The sequence below is a fragment of the Lasioglossum baleicum genome, chromosome 14, assembly GCF_051020765.1.
Source record: "Lasioglossum baleicum chromosome 14, iyLasBale1, whole genome shotgun sequence".
NCBI lineage: Eukaryota > Metazoa > Arthropoda > Insecta > Hymenoptera > Halictidae > Lasioglossum > Lasioglossum baleicum.
The window spans coordinates 7,434,349-7,450,261 of record NC_134942.1 but is presented as its reverse complement, the minus strand read 5'-3'; the positions used below and the strand labels follow the sequence as shown (position 1 = coordinate 7,450,261).

Genomic DNA, 15,913 nt, shown 5'->3' with positions numbered 1-15,913 from the left:
GACTCGAGTCCGAACAGAATTGTTCGACGTGAATGCTAATTATTAAGAAGTGAAACAGACTGAAATTTTGTAATTTGTGCTTTTATATTTCCATCGCTTCAGTTACATTGTTTGAATCATCTCGCACGGCGAGGAACAGTTTTCACGTTGCACTTGTTCATGTTCTGCAGGTAGTCGTCGAACTCTTCGCCAGGTTCTGCTCTAGCGGAATAATTTTTCGGCTTGGCGAGGTCCTGCAAGCGTTTCGAAGTGCGTTTGTTCCTGGCTGCGACGATCCTGGCGTAGGTGTCTATGAGAAACTTCTTCTTCTTGGTCTCTTGCGCGTCCTTCGATTGCTCGTCGCTGTTTATCAGTCTGTGGGTTCCGTATCTCACTAAGGAAGCAAAAGATTAGTCTTGATGCTCAAATGAACAATATGTTAAAATCAATACCTGCGGCTACCGGGGCGGTTTTGAACGGTAAACGTGAATCTACCGGCTCGTGTGCTTCCGTTCTTCGTTTCGGATTCGCTAGCCTGTTCAGACTGTCGGTGATCTGGTAGGACAGAGCTCCTGCTTTTATCTGAAAGGCCATTCGGTAGGGCGTCAAGAAAAAGCATACTGTGCAAAATTTCAACCCTGTATCTCGACCAGGAGGGTAGTTATAGGGTAAAATCGGAAAATCTGGTTAATATGATGGTTTTTTAAAAATCTGAAACGAACTGCAAAGTATGTATTTGAGTGCTCGACATGTGTCAGATTTTTCTCAGAATTTCTAAACATCATTCACTAGACACAATAGGCGAAAAACTGATTTTCTGATTTTACCCCAGAACTACCCTCCTGATCGAGATACAGGGTTGAAATTTTGCACACTATGTTTTTTTTTTGACGCTCTATTGAATGACCCATCATCTAATTCACCCTCTTATCCGGCTATACCCCTTTAGGATAATTTGCTATGCATCTGCAAGTTTCTAAGACATCTCAAAGAGCAAGTTTCTTTATGGAACCTACGTGGTACGGATTCTGGTTGACGTTCCTGTCGACCCTCTTCTTCGGCTTCGCTAGTTTCTCATACCTCGACGATTTATCATGAACGACATCCGTGTTCATATCGTTAAGGAGTGGTTTAATGGATCTGGATGAGTTGAACGAAAGCGGAGATGGATGGTATTAATTTTTGTAAATAGTACAGACTTAGGCTTGGCGGGATTATTTGTGAAATCGGGGGAGTACGGATTGGTGCGGATAATTTAAAGGATCTTGGTGGATGGTAAATGTTGTTGAGTGACAACGGGGCGATGGAGGAGCGTCGTGAAGCGAGACGCTTGCTGACTTCAATTCTTTCTCGAGAGTCGAATAATTAGAAACGATGATCCGACCGAAGGGACAACACTGAGAAATTCCAAGTTCTAAAGAACACACTGCATCAAAGGAGAATGTGAGTAGTACGCGTTAAGCATGTACGAATCCGTAAAGAATTTGGCGAATCCTAAAAAAGATGCGAAAGATCTCAGCATCGCGATGTACAGATCAGAGTAACTATTCTGTTCCGCGTTCTCTGGACGTTTCTTGCTTATCAGATTAATCGTTTCATGCTGCAGACGTCGAGCTACAGTTTTTCGAAGACATCACGCGGCGCCGAGGAGAAAAAATTGTTGGTGTTCTCCTAGGAAAGCGGATACCATGGATTCCGCGAAAAGCGTGGACGATCCAACGCTAAAAATGGATAGCAAAAGACAGAAAAAGGTGATTTGTGGTTATTTTGTAGTAATAATGTCCGTAGTAATAGAAGATGTTTCAGGATCGTCGTAGAAAGGCGCACAGAGTGTCGAAGAAGCTGAGACGCATCGACGTACTTGCGCAACCTAAATCGCAAAATCGTTCGGATCCACGAAAGCATTCTCCCAGTGTAATTCAACCTCTAACACCTCTAAAAAGTGAAAATATTAAATTGATGAATTTTTCTTAAGGTATCCCACACCACGAAAAAAGTTCGCTACTCAGAATTGTCCACGATAAATGAGAAACAGTCTCGTAAATCGTTAAAAGGTGATAAAAAGTCAAAGAAGCTTTCGAAGATCATGCTATCAAAAAAGTTACAGCGGCGATTAATTTCTATAGGTTCGAGCGTTATAATATTCTTCTCGTCAGTGTTAGTATTCTTAATAATGTTTTAAACCTCCGTTCTGTTCTTCTTTAACAGTAGCCAAAAAGATCAAGGAACTCACGAACTCTGGGAAAATACAGTAAGGATCGTCTAATGAAGTTACCTGTATCCCCAAAAAACTGTAAATTTAAAAAAAAACAGTGAAACGCATATGTTTACGAAGATATAAATTTATTTTAATTCGAAATGTACAAAAATGTCAGTGGACGGCATAAGGTACGCGTAAAACTATACATACGTTAAAAATCTTACAATAATGGTAAAACCTCGATATATGGACGGATCGGTTTCGATTCTGCAGTGTTCGAATCGATAACAATGATATCTCTGCTGCGTTCGCCTATACTCCTAGTCGTGTTAAAATAATATTCAACGCATTCAGTCATCTAACACACAAGGTATTTGTGTACATAAAATATAGAAAATCTATAATCGTCTCGTGAAGCTATAAATTAAAAACGCGGCGACATACAAGTATATCTCTTTATGTAACATACTACGAGCTTCTCGACATTCTATCCGTTTGCTTCATTCGATTCTATTGTACATGTAGAATGGAGACTCGTTCTATCGAGAGATTAATGAGATTCTATCTACTGAACACGTAGGTGAGTAGAACCATAGCTATCGTGGCCAATATCGATTGCTCTATAGCGGACGCACCGGCGTTGCAGTCGACAATTCTTCTTGCGCGCATGAAATCGCCACCCAGGTACGCGCTGAACTCTCTTTTTTCGCGTGGCACCACCGTCAGCTGTTGTGTGGCGTCCTGGAAGATCAGATCGCTGTAAGGAGGTTCGCTGAAGAACATACTGAAGCTGAACTCGTCTTGCTCTTTCCTCCCGTAGAATTGCTGGGCATAAATGAACAGGTTTATATAAGCGTTTATCTGCGTCTCGTTGTATCCGTAATATCCTCCGCGGGTGACGATCGCGTTTGACGCGACCTTTCCAAGGTTGCAGTGCACGTAATCGGTGGTCGGTCGTCGAGTGCCGTCGGGACAGAGAAGCTCGAAATCCTTCAGGAATGTGTTGCGAGCCCACGTTTCTTTCCGTTTGCCGTCGGTATTCTCGGCGACCGTCGTGTGTTTCACGAAGGCCACGTCCCCGCCGCCTTCTACCAGACATCTGAAGGCACCAGTGTATCCAAAATAATCTTCAGACGCGTCTCTGCGACAATAGCGGAAGCTCGCTCCGTGACACAGATCGCACATGTTGTCGTAAGGCACTCCTGTAACAAGCGCATGCGAGATCAGGCGCGCAATTTTTTAAAAAAGACAGAGGACTAAAAGGATTTGCACGGCTACGTTCTTTGAGACATTTCTGACTAGTTCAGGAAGGATCAAGGTAGACGAATAGTTTCTATACAGTCTAAGGCTCGTTACCTGTGTTGTACTCGGTACTGAGTGCACCAGGTACGCAAGATTTGCTGAAGTATTCGGCTGCAGCGCGTACCGAGTCGCATCCGTAACCCCGGATCCAAGTATTCGAGATAAGATACGCAAGAGGGTAAACCCAGCCGGCTGCAGTGTTGATCCCGGTGTGGCAAGTGTATTTGTTCTTCAAGTAGGTCAAATCCGTGTTATCGTCCTCCTCCTTAGCCACCGCAACCACGTAGTACTCCGGTGTAGGTAGGTTATACATTTCGGAGATGAACGGGATCAGTTCGAAGCGAAGTCCAGCGGTGTACACGTCGCTGGTGTCTAACACCGTCACGTCCGCATTCCTATAATGTATTAAATGAAACGTCGTTTCGGAGAAAGTGCTCGTTGCTTCTATAGTACTCACCCGCTTTGAATAGCCTGCATGCAATGGATTTGACTGTGACCCTTGTAGCAATTCAACTCGGGCTTCAGCAACTGCGCCTTCAACGCGATCTGTAATGAGACATACAATTAGTGATGTTAGAGTACAGATCGCGACGACGGAAGCACGTTTCTTTTTCTGAAATTGCGTTTACCTTCATTTTCACACACTTCTCCATTTCCGGATCGGATGTAACGCACAAAGTCATTCTATTCACGGGGCAGCGACGAACTTCCAGTATGGGGTCCAACGATCTGCCCAAATACCCACCGTAGGTTTGATCTTTCTCCGGCAATTGAACGAAGTCTCGTGCCGAATCCTTGAATTGCGGAATTCAATTTCATTGGAGTTTAACAGGGTACACGACGTTTTCTTAATACAGTAAATCCTGCGATCTAAGCCGATTCTCAATATTGTAAATTAAAAATATTAGAACGCATTCCCTAAACCTAGTGTTAAATTGCAAACGCAATAATTACCGAAAACATTAAGTTGTGATGCATTCCGTATCTCGGCGCCGACTCGAACATGTTGAACGTCTCTATTGGTTGTATATTCGTCGATTCGGGCCTGTCCCAGCCGTTACCGTTGTAGCCCTTATCGTAGTCGTTGCGATTATCGAAGTTGTCGGTGCTGTACTCGTTGGGGTTGCCGTATCCACTTCTGTTATTGTAGCCGGGCCTGTTCTCGAAACGGCTGTCGTAAAAATCGGTCGAATTCGTGTAGTTGCCTTTGTGCAATATCCGAACCGCTTTTTCCAAGAACCGTTGATACAGCCGACGAGTCTCGATTTTCGTGGCGGATGAAATAACTATCGCGCGCGATGGTACCGTCCCCCAGTTACAGAGTTTGTATTCGTCAATGCTCCTCCGAGTGCCATCCGTACAAAGCAGTTCAAACTGATCTCTCTTCACCAGATCCTTATAGTCAAAAATCATTTCGTCCACGGTCGAATGCACTAAGAAAGCAATCTCTCCTGTTTCTATCAAACACTTGAAAGCTCCATCGTATCCTGCGTAAGGATCTGCACTTGTACATCTGTCCCCAGGTATCTTGCCAATGCACAGCTTGCATAATTGATCGGAATTATCACCTGGAATTTTATTTAATGATTACAGGTGTGTGGAAAGAAGACTCTTTGCTTAATTGAATATCCACGAACTCACCCAAAGGATTGTATTTATCTATCAACGAGTTCACTGCGCAACTAGGACCAAAGTATGTGATAGCTGATTTCACGTGATTATTGCAGTCAATAATTTCCAGTCCACCATGTTTCATAAGCTAATAAAAGAACCATTATTGTTAGAATTATTAAGATAGAATAATTGGGGCGTGTAGGAAACAATTGTACTTACTATGTGAATGGGGATGACCCAACCAGCAAGCATTCCAAGGCCCGCGAAGCAGGCTTTCTTGCCCCTCAGATGGTTTAAACTCTGTACATCCTGTAAAGAACCTTTTTTAATTACTGCAACTGCATATTGATAGTTTAGTCCAGATCCGTATATTTCCTGCATAATAGGTATTAAACTGTGGTATCTTCCAGCTATAAAAATCTCTCCAGCATCCAGAGTAGTTATCTGAGCGTTCTCGTGGTCTAGCATAGCCACACACTCTTCTTTACTCCCTGCTTGTTTACATTGCAGCGAAATGTAGTTGCGATCGAAGTATGAAATATCTCTGTCGATCGCTCTCGAAAATGCATTGCACTTGTCTTGCTCGGCTTCAGATATTGTGCACCATGTAACAGTGTTGTTGAGATTCTGACCTGTGGATAAATGTTGTAGGCAAAATGTAATGGAGTAATTCTGGTAAAGTATTTGTTTAGAAACAGTTGATTAGATTATATACCGTGCACGAGCAGCCAAAACAAACTAAAAACGGTTAAGAATGTTCGATCACCGACTCTGGACAGCATTTTTAACACTTTATTAACGCTAATATTAATTAAAACGAGAGGCAACACCCAGTGCTATGACGCTACCACGGACGTGTTATGGGAGTAGACCAATCACCATGTGAAGTTTCGTGTCATCACACTGCTCACGCCCGGGGTTTCGGTGGTCCCGTTGCAGTGCTGCTCCCTATCTAATTTTTAGCAAAGATCAGAACCTACATTATCTTTAGCCTGGACCAGAACCTGCAGTCTTCTTCTTCTTTATTGAAAATACTGGTACATACATATCTTTATTGAAAATATACGTACATACATATATGTATACATATACATATTTAATTAGGCATATATTCATTCTTCATACATATACCTATACTCTCTACCTATCCATACATGCATTCACACATTCTTAGCTCACATAAATACTTATTTGCGGCATTGGCATGCTGCACCACCTCTGTCAGTTAGTTGAACTAAAATTTGACGAACAGTTTGAGCGTTTTTCCGTTACGTCCTTTGACGCTGTACGGACGTTTACACGAGTATATAGATGATTCTTGTCGGATTTTACATATACTCTCTGCATATATGTATTGTTTCTTATGTCGATTCATTCATAACTGTTCATAACCGAAGGTTCCTACTGGTTCCTACACCAAAACATTTGAAATAGATCCTGTTGTGCAGGGAGTTTAGGATAGAATTTGCAAGAATGTGTAGATTATCTTTCGTTTATAAATGTTAAACGTTGATATTTTCATTGTCAAGTATTCTGCACTGAACGAATTACATTTGATAAGCTATCGATGTGCTATGACCTGTTATAAATCCGAAAATCTCCAAAATGATTTCGAAAACTGTGTGCATCACTCAAGAAGGACCAGCGAACGCACTAGCGCTGAACAAGGACAATAGTCAAGTTGTTATAGCAGGACGAAATGGTAATTGTTTTATTATACTGCAAAACATCAATACCTCTTTGATTTCACATTGTTCTATACATTGTAATTCTTCTGTTAAAGTTTTTAAAATATTCACATTATTGGAGGACAAGTTTGAGGAGGCCTGCAATCTACGCGTTGGTAAAAATCTGAACTTGAACTTCTCCTGCAATGATGTTGCATGGAATTTAATCGATGGTAAGTTAACAACACCAGCCAGTCTATCGAATGATTGTACAACCAGAAGATATGGATAATATTCGCATTATCCAGATCATATACTGGCAACTGCAGCCACGAATGGTGCAGTGGTTGTGTGGAACTTAAACAAGTCCTCACGGTCCAAGCAAGAGCATGTGTTTATCGATCATAAAAGAACCGTAAACAAAGTAAGCTTTCACATGACCGACCCAATGTGGCTAATTTCTGGTTCACAAGATGGCACCATGAAGTGGTTTGATCTCAGAATAAAAGAGGCTACTAGAACATTTTATAGGTAACTAGATTTCTAATTAATAATTCTACTGTCAATCTTGCGAAACAATAGAGAATATAAAAAATTTTAGTAACACAGAATCTGTGCGTGATGTACAGTTCTGCCCTCACGCACCGCATACTTTCGCCGCCGTTTCTGAAAATGGTCACGTGCAACAGTGGGATTTGCGCAAACCAGACCGTTATTTCCAACATTTCACAGCACATAGCGGCCCAATATTTGCGTGCGATTGGCACCCTGAAACTACTTGGCTTGCGACCGCTTCCAGAGACAAAACAATCAAGGTGCTTCTCCAATTTTCGTATCACTACTGAAGCCAGAGTTTATTTATTTTTCTATCCCACTTTTTTTTTAAACTTTGTACTTTAGGTGTGGGATCTATCGGGTAAACCCAGTTGTGATTACGTGATACACACGATAGCATCTGTGGGTCGCATAAAATGGCGACCCCAAAGGAAGTACCACATATCCAGTTGCGCTCTTGTTGTTGACTGTAGCATAAACGTGTGGGACATACGAAGGCCGTATATTCCTTTCGCAAGCTTTAACGAGCACAAAGATGTTCCTACTGGCGTGGCTTGGCGAGGAAATCCGCAATCGTTCCTGTCCACGAGCAGGGTAAATCATTGGTGGTGCTAGATCGTTCCAAAGAGGAGTTACTATACCCGTAACGCCTTCTTCATGGGACGATCTAATAACTTCGAAAGATCATCTGCATGTAATTAACAGATTATTATTAATGCAGGACTGTACCCTGTATCACCACGTATTCAAAGACGCAACTAGACCAGCAAGTAAAGCGAATCCACAAGGTATTGCATTGAATCCGAAAGGAGATATTGCGTATGCTTGTAAAGTAAATGTTCATGTACAAACTACAATGAAACAGTTGACTAATATAATGAGGTTAATAGATCCGCCGTATAATAAACCAGTCCGATTTCGTCCAAGTTCGTCAAAGAAAGGTTGAAATGTTAGTTGACGTTCTCTTGTAGGAAGACGACTGCAACGAACGATACATTTTGCATGGCGTCCAGCGTGATGCACAGATTTTCCTTAAGTATGCCAAGGGAGCCGAAATGGTTCAAGGCTTGCGCGGAGGGTTACTTGCTGTCCGGAAGATTGAACGATATTTGCGACCATAACGCGGCGGTGGCTAGAAACGCCGGTAGAAACGATGTAAGTAATCATCGGCACGTTGCATTGTCCGTCCCCGCTAACACTAGTTTTCGATCAGATCAGTACGGTGTGGAGTATCATCAAAACCTTGTACGCAAATCCTATGGGATCTATACTGAAAACGCCTCCGACCGCTTCCAAGGAGGATATTGTGAACACGCTGAACTTGGCGCAGATTACTATTGGACCTAGCATAGATCAGTTGAATGCAGGTAAAGCAAAGAGATCACGAGCTGCCCCTGTATCTTTAAGTTAAGTCCCTGAATGGCATAATCATGCTGCTTTCCAAGGTCACGAAAATGATGTGAAGTCGTTACAAGGGGAAGTAACGGGGGCGACTAGCGGAGGCGATGACGAGACTGAGACTGATGAGACTCCCGAAAACCAGCACTCCATAGGCTCCTTCTTGCCCAGGTTAGCACTCAAAGTACCCATCTAACGCTAACCAAACATACTCACGTTAATATCGTGCAGCTACAAAAAGGCGTTCATCGACAACAAGGGATCATCGAAGGGGGATTTCATGTTCGGTGAAAGCGAGTTCGAACCAGTGACGATGGAATACACTTCCAGCTACATACACAACATAATGACCAACGATAACGATTGGACGTTGTCGAAAGAAGCGTTTCCTCTAAGACATGAGATCAAAGACAGGTCTCCGCCTCCAGAACAGTTTCCTAATCATCCGCCGGATATTAATGAGGATTGCGCGTCTTTGATGATCGAGGATCAACCTAGCCAGTTGATCGTTTCGAATATACCCAAACCACAGTTCTGGGATCCAACGAATTTAATCGAGGAAGCATTGAAGCATCATGCCGCGCTTAGGGACATACAGACCTCCGCGTCGATTTTAATTGCGTTAGGGGACAAACGAAAGAATTTGAACATCGAGACGGCTGTACAGGAACACTGGATACTCGACTACTTGGACATGCTGGCCAGGTTTAAACTTTGGAACGTAGCTACCCAGGTTCGTTGTACCTACCGGAGAATTTTTTTTATATTTTCTGAAACTCTACGGATGACGATTGTTTAATCATTCTTTTTACAGATAATCCAATCTGTTTGGATACCATCGGTGTCCCAACTGAACCAGCAATCGACAGTAATACATGCTTGTTGCGTGGCCTGCACGAAACCGTTGCAGAGAGCTGCGTGGTTATGCGATCGGTGCCATTCGTCGCATCATGCGCTGTGTTCTGTCTGCCATCAAGTGAGAAATCTTACTTTTTTCGAAATTATCTCAGTTGAAACTGGACCGTTCTGTTGATTTAACCTGCATTTTGAGTTCAAGATTTTTAAAGATATTTCGTTTAAAAAACATGGGTTTTGGTTTTGTTTGCAGGTCGTACGAGGGATGTACGCATGGTGTCAAGGATGCACCCACGGCGGCCATGTTCTGCACATGAGCGAGTGGTTCCGTTGCAATCGGCAGTGTCCAACCGGCTGCGGACACATGTGCGAATATACGTAATCGCCGACGATGATTCCCTATTGGTGTAAGTTTTCTATGCACATGTACATACTACCATACAGTACTTACGTCTCTAGAAACATTTTAGATATCTAGAGAAACAAATATTGTGAACAGAGGAGACTAAGGAAATTAAATTATTTATTGACTCTGCTTTTGTAAATTGTATACAACGTTTGAAGCCTCCGCTCTCCGTTCTCCTGCTACCGTGTTTTTGCACGATAACGGTGAATCATCGGCGCTCGCTGATAGTATGAAATGAAACGTATAAAAATACACTGCTGGTTATTAAATAAGCAGCACTTTGGTGACGTAATCCTATTAACGCATTGTCTCTCACTGTAGAAAATACAACCGCAATAATAAATCACGGTTCATCGCTTCGTTTCACAAGACGGGCAAACGCGAGTCGATCGCGCAATTCACGAGATTAGTATTTCTATCTAACTATTCTTCTGATTGACTTTGACTATCACACTCTTTACTTCGGTGTACGCTTCGAGACCGTACGATCCCATTTCCCTCCCGTGACCTGACATCTTGAATCCACCGAATGGAACTTGAGGTGCCAGAGCGTTGTATGTGTTCACCCTGAAAACAATTAACATATGTAGTGAACAAATTAGAATTAAGTATGTGGAGTTGAAATCATTTCTTCAGATTAGAATCCCAATACCCAGTCCCACCATTGCACACTTCTACTCAAAATATGCACTTACCAAACCGTGCCAGCTCGCAGACCCTGGACGATGTAGTTCGCCTTGTCGATGTCCTTCGTGAAAACTGCAGCTGCTAGACCATAGTCTGTGTTGTTTGCTCTGTTGATCACCTCGTTCAAGCTGCTGAATTTCAGAATTTGCTGAACTGGTCCAAAGATCTCTTCCTTGGCAATGGTCATGTCATCTGTGACATTAGCGAACACTGTTGGTGCGACATAGTATCCCTTATCACCGATACGATTGCCGCCTGATACTAGTTCCGCGCCTTGTTCTTTGCCTGAGTTGATCATTGAAATGATTTTCTCCATTTGTTCCTCGTCGATCTGTCGACATGGAAATACAAGGATCAAGGACCAACAGTGAGAACTATATGATACTGAGCCATAAAAGCCTCAAATTTCTACAAAAATTACTATCAATCAAGCACATCCAACATCATATAAAAATCCCACATTCTTCCGTAAATACCTGTGGTCCCTGCTCCACGTTCATGTCGAAAGGATCTCCAACTACCCTAGACTTAGCCCTCGCAGCACTTTTTTCTACAAACTCGTCGTAAATGCTGTCCTCGACGAAGGTCCTGGACCCAGCGCAGCAGCATTGACCCTAAGACAAAGAATCGTGCAGATGATTCAAACAGAAATGAACAATGAAAGCATAAAGAGCGTTTCATTAAATTTATGTGGTACCATGTTGAAGAACAGGCCAAAGTGCGCCGTCTCGACGGCCTGATCGAGATCAGAGTCCTTCAAGATGATGTTGGGCGACTTTCCACCAAGTTCTAATGTGGTCCTCTTCAGTTTGCTCATCGCTGCTCCCTTTTTGATCAATTGTCCCACCTCTGTTGAACCGGTGAACGCAATTTTGTCGACTTTGTCGTGATCAACCAACGCGGCTCCTGCGCTACCGAAACCAGGAACTACGTTGACGACTCCGTTAGGGAATCCAGCTTCCTTGGTCAACTGGGCGACGTATAAAGCCGTCAACGGCGTTTGTTCCGCTGGCTTCAGGACGATAACGTTTCCTGCGTAAAGAAATTCAGAAAATTAAGCCGAACAATTACTGAGCGGTAAACGTTTGCGATAAGATAGCACCGTGCGATTTAATGTGCATGGCTAAGTAATGGTCACTTAAAGTAACCGCGAAAAATTACAAAAATATTGTATTGATAAATTACTGAGTCTTATCTATTAAATGAAGATTGAATATCTAGTATTTAAACGGCGCCAGCGTTGGTGCAGCGGCTATGGTATGTCTAGTATTTGTAATGAGGTACTTTGCATACGTGCCTGTGGCTAGAGCAGGTCCAAGCTTCCAAGACATCATCAGAAGTGGGAAGTTCCATGGTATGATCTGTCCGCAGACGCCAACTGGTTCGTGGCGAGTGTAAGCAAAGTATTGTCCATCCATGGGTATCACTTTACCATGGTTCTTGTCGGCCCATCCTGCATAGTATCTGAGTGCAGCCACACTGGCGGGTACGTCGAAGCCGTACGCTGTCGTGTAAGGTTTGCCATTGTCCAGCGTCTCCAACGCCTACAAAGTATTCAAAATCGATAACAGAAGGATTTATATTCGACGTGCGACAATAGAAAAGATTGAAAAGTATGTACAGCTGTTACAGCTGTGTGAAAACAGCTACACGTGCTACTTTATGATTCCGAATAATGCAAATGATGCTGTTGAATAATGCAAATTGCGTCTCGTAAACGTAAAATAGGACTTTTTAGGACGACTGCGGCCTAGATTAATTTTTTATCTAGCGCTTTTGACTACTGACGCACCCCTGCAATCCTAGAAACGGGACTACTTTTTCAACTTTAAAACGTAGTTTAGTGGTCATAAATGTAAATGTACGGCAATGGTAATGAATGTTAATTTGAACTTGCGAGCCTTCTAGCGGAAAACTGAATACAAATTGTTTCATTCAATTGCGAAACGTATGAGCTAAATAGAAATGTCTTTCTTTAGCGCTCCGATGACGACGCCTGGGTCTATGTTGATCCACATACGGATTTGTATTTACGATCAAAACGGGTGGCTGTAATTTCGTACAATTTTACAAAACTGCGAAAGAGAAAACTAAATTCTATTTCTATGTCCTGCACCTAAAGCGAACAATTTTGACTTCGAGATTCGCAGTCTAGTCATGAATCGACGAAACAAGTTTCGCTTTTTACCGCGAGGTATGCGCGGTCTCTTTCCAGCAGATTGGCCAGTTGATTCAGGAGCACGCCTCGCTGCGAGGCATCCATAGTCCTCCATGGCGAGCCTAATTTGAAAGCCTTGTTCGCAGCGTTCACAGCAACGTCAACGTCCGCAGCACCGGCTTCTTGAACGTCCGCGATCACTTCCCCAGTCGCAGGATTTACTGTGGGGAAAGTCTTGCCGGTCTTCGATCGGTGCCACTCGTTGTCAATGAAAATCTGCAACAGATGTCCGCGATGAAACATGAAATTCAATTTCTTTCTCTGTTTGTTTGCTCGCGCGATGATTCGCAGATTTCATTAGGGACACGAGTGCTAGATAAGGTTGCACAACTATGTAGAAAATTATGTATTGTGAAACTGGTATATTTACATTGGGAGTTTAGATAAATGTTCACGAGGTTGCGCCGATAGCCTCTGAATCTCGCTATGAGTGGAGATAAGATAGAAATCCTCGCGAATCCTTATCGGAGTCGCCCCGTTTCACGTATACATATCAAAGATGTGATTGCCCGATTACTTTCCTCAATATGTATTCCGGAGTAGCTCCGATACTATTAGAACATTGGCGAGCTGCCAGCTGCTGGAGGTGGTAATGGCAACGCGATAAACCACACATTTTGAAGGTTTTCAGACCAACAATGTTACTTGTTGATGTCACCTAGCGCGTACATTTCCACGCGTAAACACACTCGGAACTGTGTACGTGGAAGCATAGCTCATATCATTGAGTAATGATTTCTGATCTCCAACTGAATGACACCGCATAAAGCGATAGAAAAAGTTCTTTATGGTCGTTTAAGGTACATACATAGTTTCTTGAGAAGCCGAGTTGCATATACTCACCCCAGTGTACATGATCGACGGCTTCTTCTCAGGCGCTGGCACGTTCGCCGTGGAAAAATACCGCGACAAACGTGTTTTGCTCAACGTTCGTAGCATGATGCCGGTTGGTATTACAATGCAACTCTGCGAGGATGATTATACCACGTCTGACAACGACGTCGGTCGCTTCGGTACTGCTACTGTCGGCTCCGGGAACACCGATATACGGCTGACACTGTGGTAGAAGCAGATGCGCGGCACTTTTCGCCTAACAGCGACTGCCTAACTTGTTGTTTTGCGCACAGTGCCGTACAAACTTCTTTTCGTCTATCACACTGTCCGATCAGTGTGATAATTTTTGCAGAATTTTCAGTGACTTCCTAGGGCGCTAAAGTTGCTGACTTCGGTCGGAAATCTTCTGCTTCTCTGAACGCAGTATACAAAAATGTTGTTTTTATTAATTTCTTATATAAATTGCAAGAAGATTGATGTAGACGAGAATAGATCTGTGAAGGGTTTTTGCTATTTATTTTGGAAAGAAAGAAAGTAGGAGGAACGGAGTTGTCTCGGGTGTAAGAGCGAGGTTTTCTTTCACTTTGACCGCGTTTTGTTTTTTACGCTCGGGCGTGCCGGTAATGGCAGCCTTGGTGAAGGTTAGGTTGGCCTGACCGTTAGGATATAGGAGGAGTTCGCACGTCACTGTCGCGATCCCCATCACAGTGCACAGGATTTCGAATTTTGGCGGGACCAACCTCGGGACTTTGGACTGCGAGTTGAATTGATAGATAATTGTGGATATTATTAAAATTGTTCGAGGCAGAATTAAGCCTGTATCTGGCTGCCATCTCTTGCAATTAATGTCGAAAATTTTTATTTTACCGTTATACTCACCTGGAACATTTTGATCGAGTATCAGGTTGCATGCGGGGTAAGGTGAACGCAATCAGAACGCCGCGTCGCTGCGATAGGTATCGGGTTTTCGTATCAAATCGTTCGTTTATTAAACTCTATTCACTTTACATTAACAGAAGATTGCGTTGTACTATATGCTAAACGTAGACAACAAACGTTGAATCGTACAATCGAAACACGATCGATTTTTCTTTTTTTCTTTTTTTTACTGGTAATCGCTCGAGGAAACGCGCGTTCCATTTTGTACTGCGTTCGAATGCGTGTCTCATGAATTATATTACCGAATGAATGTTTTTCGCTCATGATTCTTGAACGGGAAGAGTAATTGTCCTTTTCACACCGCGGGGAATTTCATTCCCGAACGGAGTCGAAGATACAATAGACAGAGAAAGAAAGAGATAAAGAAAGAAAAAGAGAGAGAGAGAATAGAGCGGCAGCGTGTGGGTCTTTGAAATGGATAATCGTGTGTGTGGGTGTGTCCGTGAGTCGTGAGAAACCGAAAGCCTCCATTCGGAGTAAGAAGCCGATGAAACGAGCGAATCAACTTTTATTGACAAAATTGAATATAATTGACCTGTTAGCATCCAACTCTTTCTTAGCCGCGAAATTGTATAATCGTGATACTGTTTCACGTTCGTTTAATAATCGTTCTGGGTCACGTGTCCTCGAATGAAAAACGATCGAGTTGTTCGTAAAACACGTGACGCATTATCGAATACAACAGTTGCGAAGGGAGACCAGTTTTCAGTGAGAGCCAGACAGAGAAATAGAGCGAGAGGGAGACAGAGACAGTGTTAGTATTGCTTCGTAGTTACAAAAAGAAACACACGCGCGCGATTCGAGTGCCGGCGAACAATGGATACCTTGATTGTTTGATTAATGAGAGACAAATAGACAGAGAGAGAGAGAGAGAGAACGAGCGAGCGAGCGAGCGAGAGAGAAAAGAAAAACAGGAAAACCGGGCACGATCGTTTTACGTAACAAGTGTCTAATTTTACCTGTGAACATGACATTTATTTCGAGAGAGTAATCGTATGTACAAGTCTCGCGTGACCATGCGGCGAAATGTCCCTGCGCGACCGAGCGTTTAGGCTCACGGATAGGTGACGCTCTTCCGGGGAACATGCGGACGTCCGGAGAACGACGTTCGATCCCGACATCGTTGACATCAGTCCCTAGGCTTCGCCACTTTTTGCCCCGTTCCCCCCTTCCCTCCCCGCCACGGGAAAAAAACAAAACGAAAACGGTAGAAATCGAAACGAAATAGAAGGTCACGTTACAAGGTTTCGCTTTTATCG

General features: G+C 43.2%; 5 protein-coding genes across 6 annotated transcripts; 2 read left to right on the top strand and 3 right to left on the bottom strand.

Moving 5' to 3' along the window:
* Window positions 1–82: 82 nt before the first annotated feature.
* LOC143215519 (uncharacterized) lies at window positions 83–2,165 on the bottom strand. Its single transcript, XM_076437682.1, has 3 exons — window positions 996–2,165; window positions 432–561; window positions 83–373 (listed from the first exon to the last, which is right to left on the bottom strand). Exons 1-3 carry the CDS (start codon window positions 1,092–1,094, stop codon window positions 117–119), a joined length of 486 nt encoding a protein of 161 aa, XP_076293797.1. The 5' UTR covers window positions 1,095–2,165; the 3' UTR covers window positions 83–116.
* Window positions 1,416–2,315, top strand: LOC143215517 (uncharacterized). Of its 2 annotated transcripts, XM_076437679.1 has the most exons (5): window positions 1,416–1,507; window positions 1,586–1,730; window positions 1,786–1,893; window positions 1,955–2,105; window positions 2,188–2,315. In XM_076437679.1, the coding sequence occupies exons 1-5, from the start codon at window positions 1,443–1,445 to the stop codon at window positions 2,232–2,234; spliced, it is 516 nt and encodes a 171-aa protein (XP_076293794.1). In that variant the 5' UTR covers window positions 1,416–1,442; the 3' UTR covers window positions 2,235–2,315. The 2 variants fall into 2 exon arrangements, with proteins under 2 accessions (XP_076293794.1, XP_076293793.1); XM_076437678.1 differs by having other exon boundaries at window positions 1,955–2,216.
* A 28-nt stretch (window positions 2,316–2,343) lies between these two features.
* On the bottom strand, window positions 2,344–5,978 carry Tsf2 (transferrin 2). Its single transcript, XM_076437655.1, has 8 exons — window positions 5,811–5,978; window positions 5,315–5,727; window positions 5,123–5,240; window positions 4,436–5,049; window positions 4,111–4,275; window positions 3,939–4,027; window positions 3,536–3,876; window positions 2,344–3,381 (listed from the first exon to the last, which is right to left on the bottom strand). The coding sequence occupies exons 1-8, from the start codon at window positions 5,875–5,877 to the stop codon at window positions 2,741–2,743; spliced, it is 2,448 nt and encodes an 815-aa protein (XP_076293770.1). The 5' UTR covers window positions 5,878–5,978; the 3' UTR covers window positions 2,344–2,740.
* Window positions 5,979–6,372: 394 nt separating this feature from the next.
* Wdr24 (WD repeat domain 24) lies at window positions 6,373–15,881 on the top strand. Its single transcript, XM_076437656.1, has 12 exons — window positions 6,373–6,797; window positions 6,879–6,995; window positions 7,071–7,293; window positions 7,364–7,577; window positions 7,663–7,911; window positions 8,039–8,199; window positions 8,289–8,472; window positions 8,531–8,684; window positions 8,763–8,886; window positions 8,947–9,448; window positions 9,530–9,691; window positions 9,824–15,881. Exons 1-12 carry the CDS (start codon window positions 6,701–6,703, stop codon window positions 9,950–9,952), a joined length of 2,316 nt encoding a protein of 771 aa, XP_076293771.1. The 5' UTR covers window positions 6,373–6,700; the 3' UTR covers window positions 9,953–15,881.
* On the bottom strand, window positions 10,074–13,866 carry Aldh (Aldehyde dehydrogenase). Its single transcript, XM_076437661.1, has 7 exons — window positions 13,725–13,866; window positions 12,852–13,097; window positions 11,961–12,207; window positions 11,361–11,695; window positions 11,140–11,277; window positions 10,672–10,994; window positions 10,074–10,543 (listed from the first exon to the last, which is right to left on the bottom strand). Exons 1-7 carry the CDS (start codon window positions 13,818–13,820, stop codon window positions 10,396–10,398), a joined length of 1,533 nt encoding a protein of 510 aa, XP_076293776.1. The 5' UTR covers window positions 13,821–13,866; the 3' UTR covers window positions 10,074–10,395.
* Window positions 15,882–15,913: the final 32 nt, after the last annotated feature.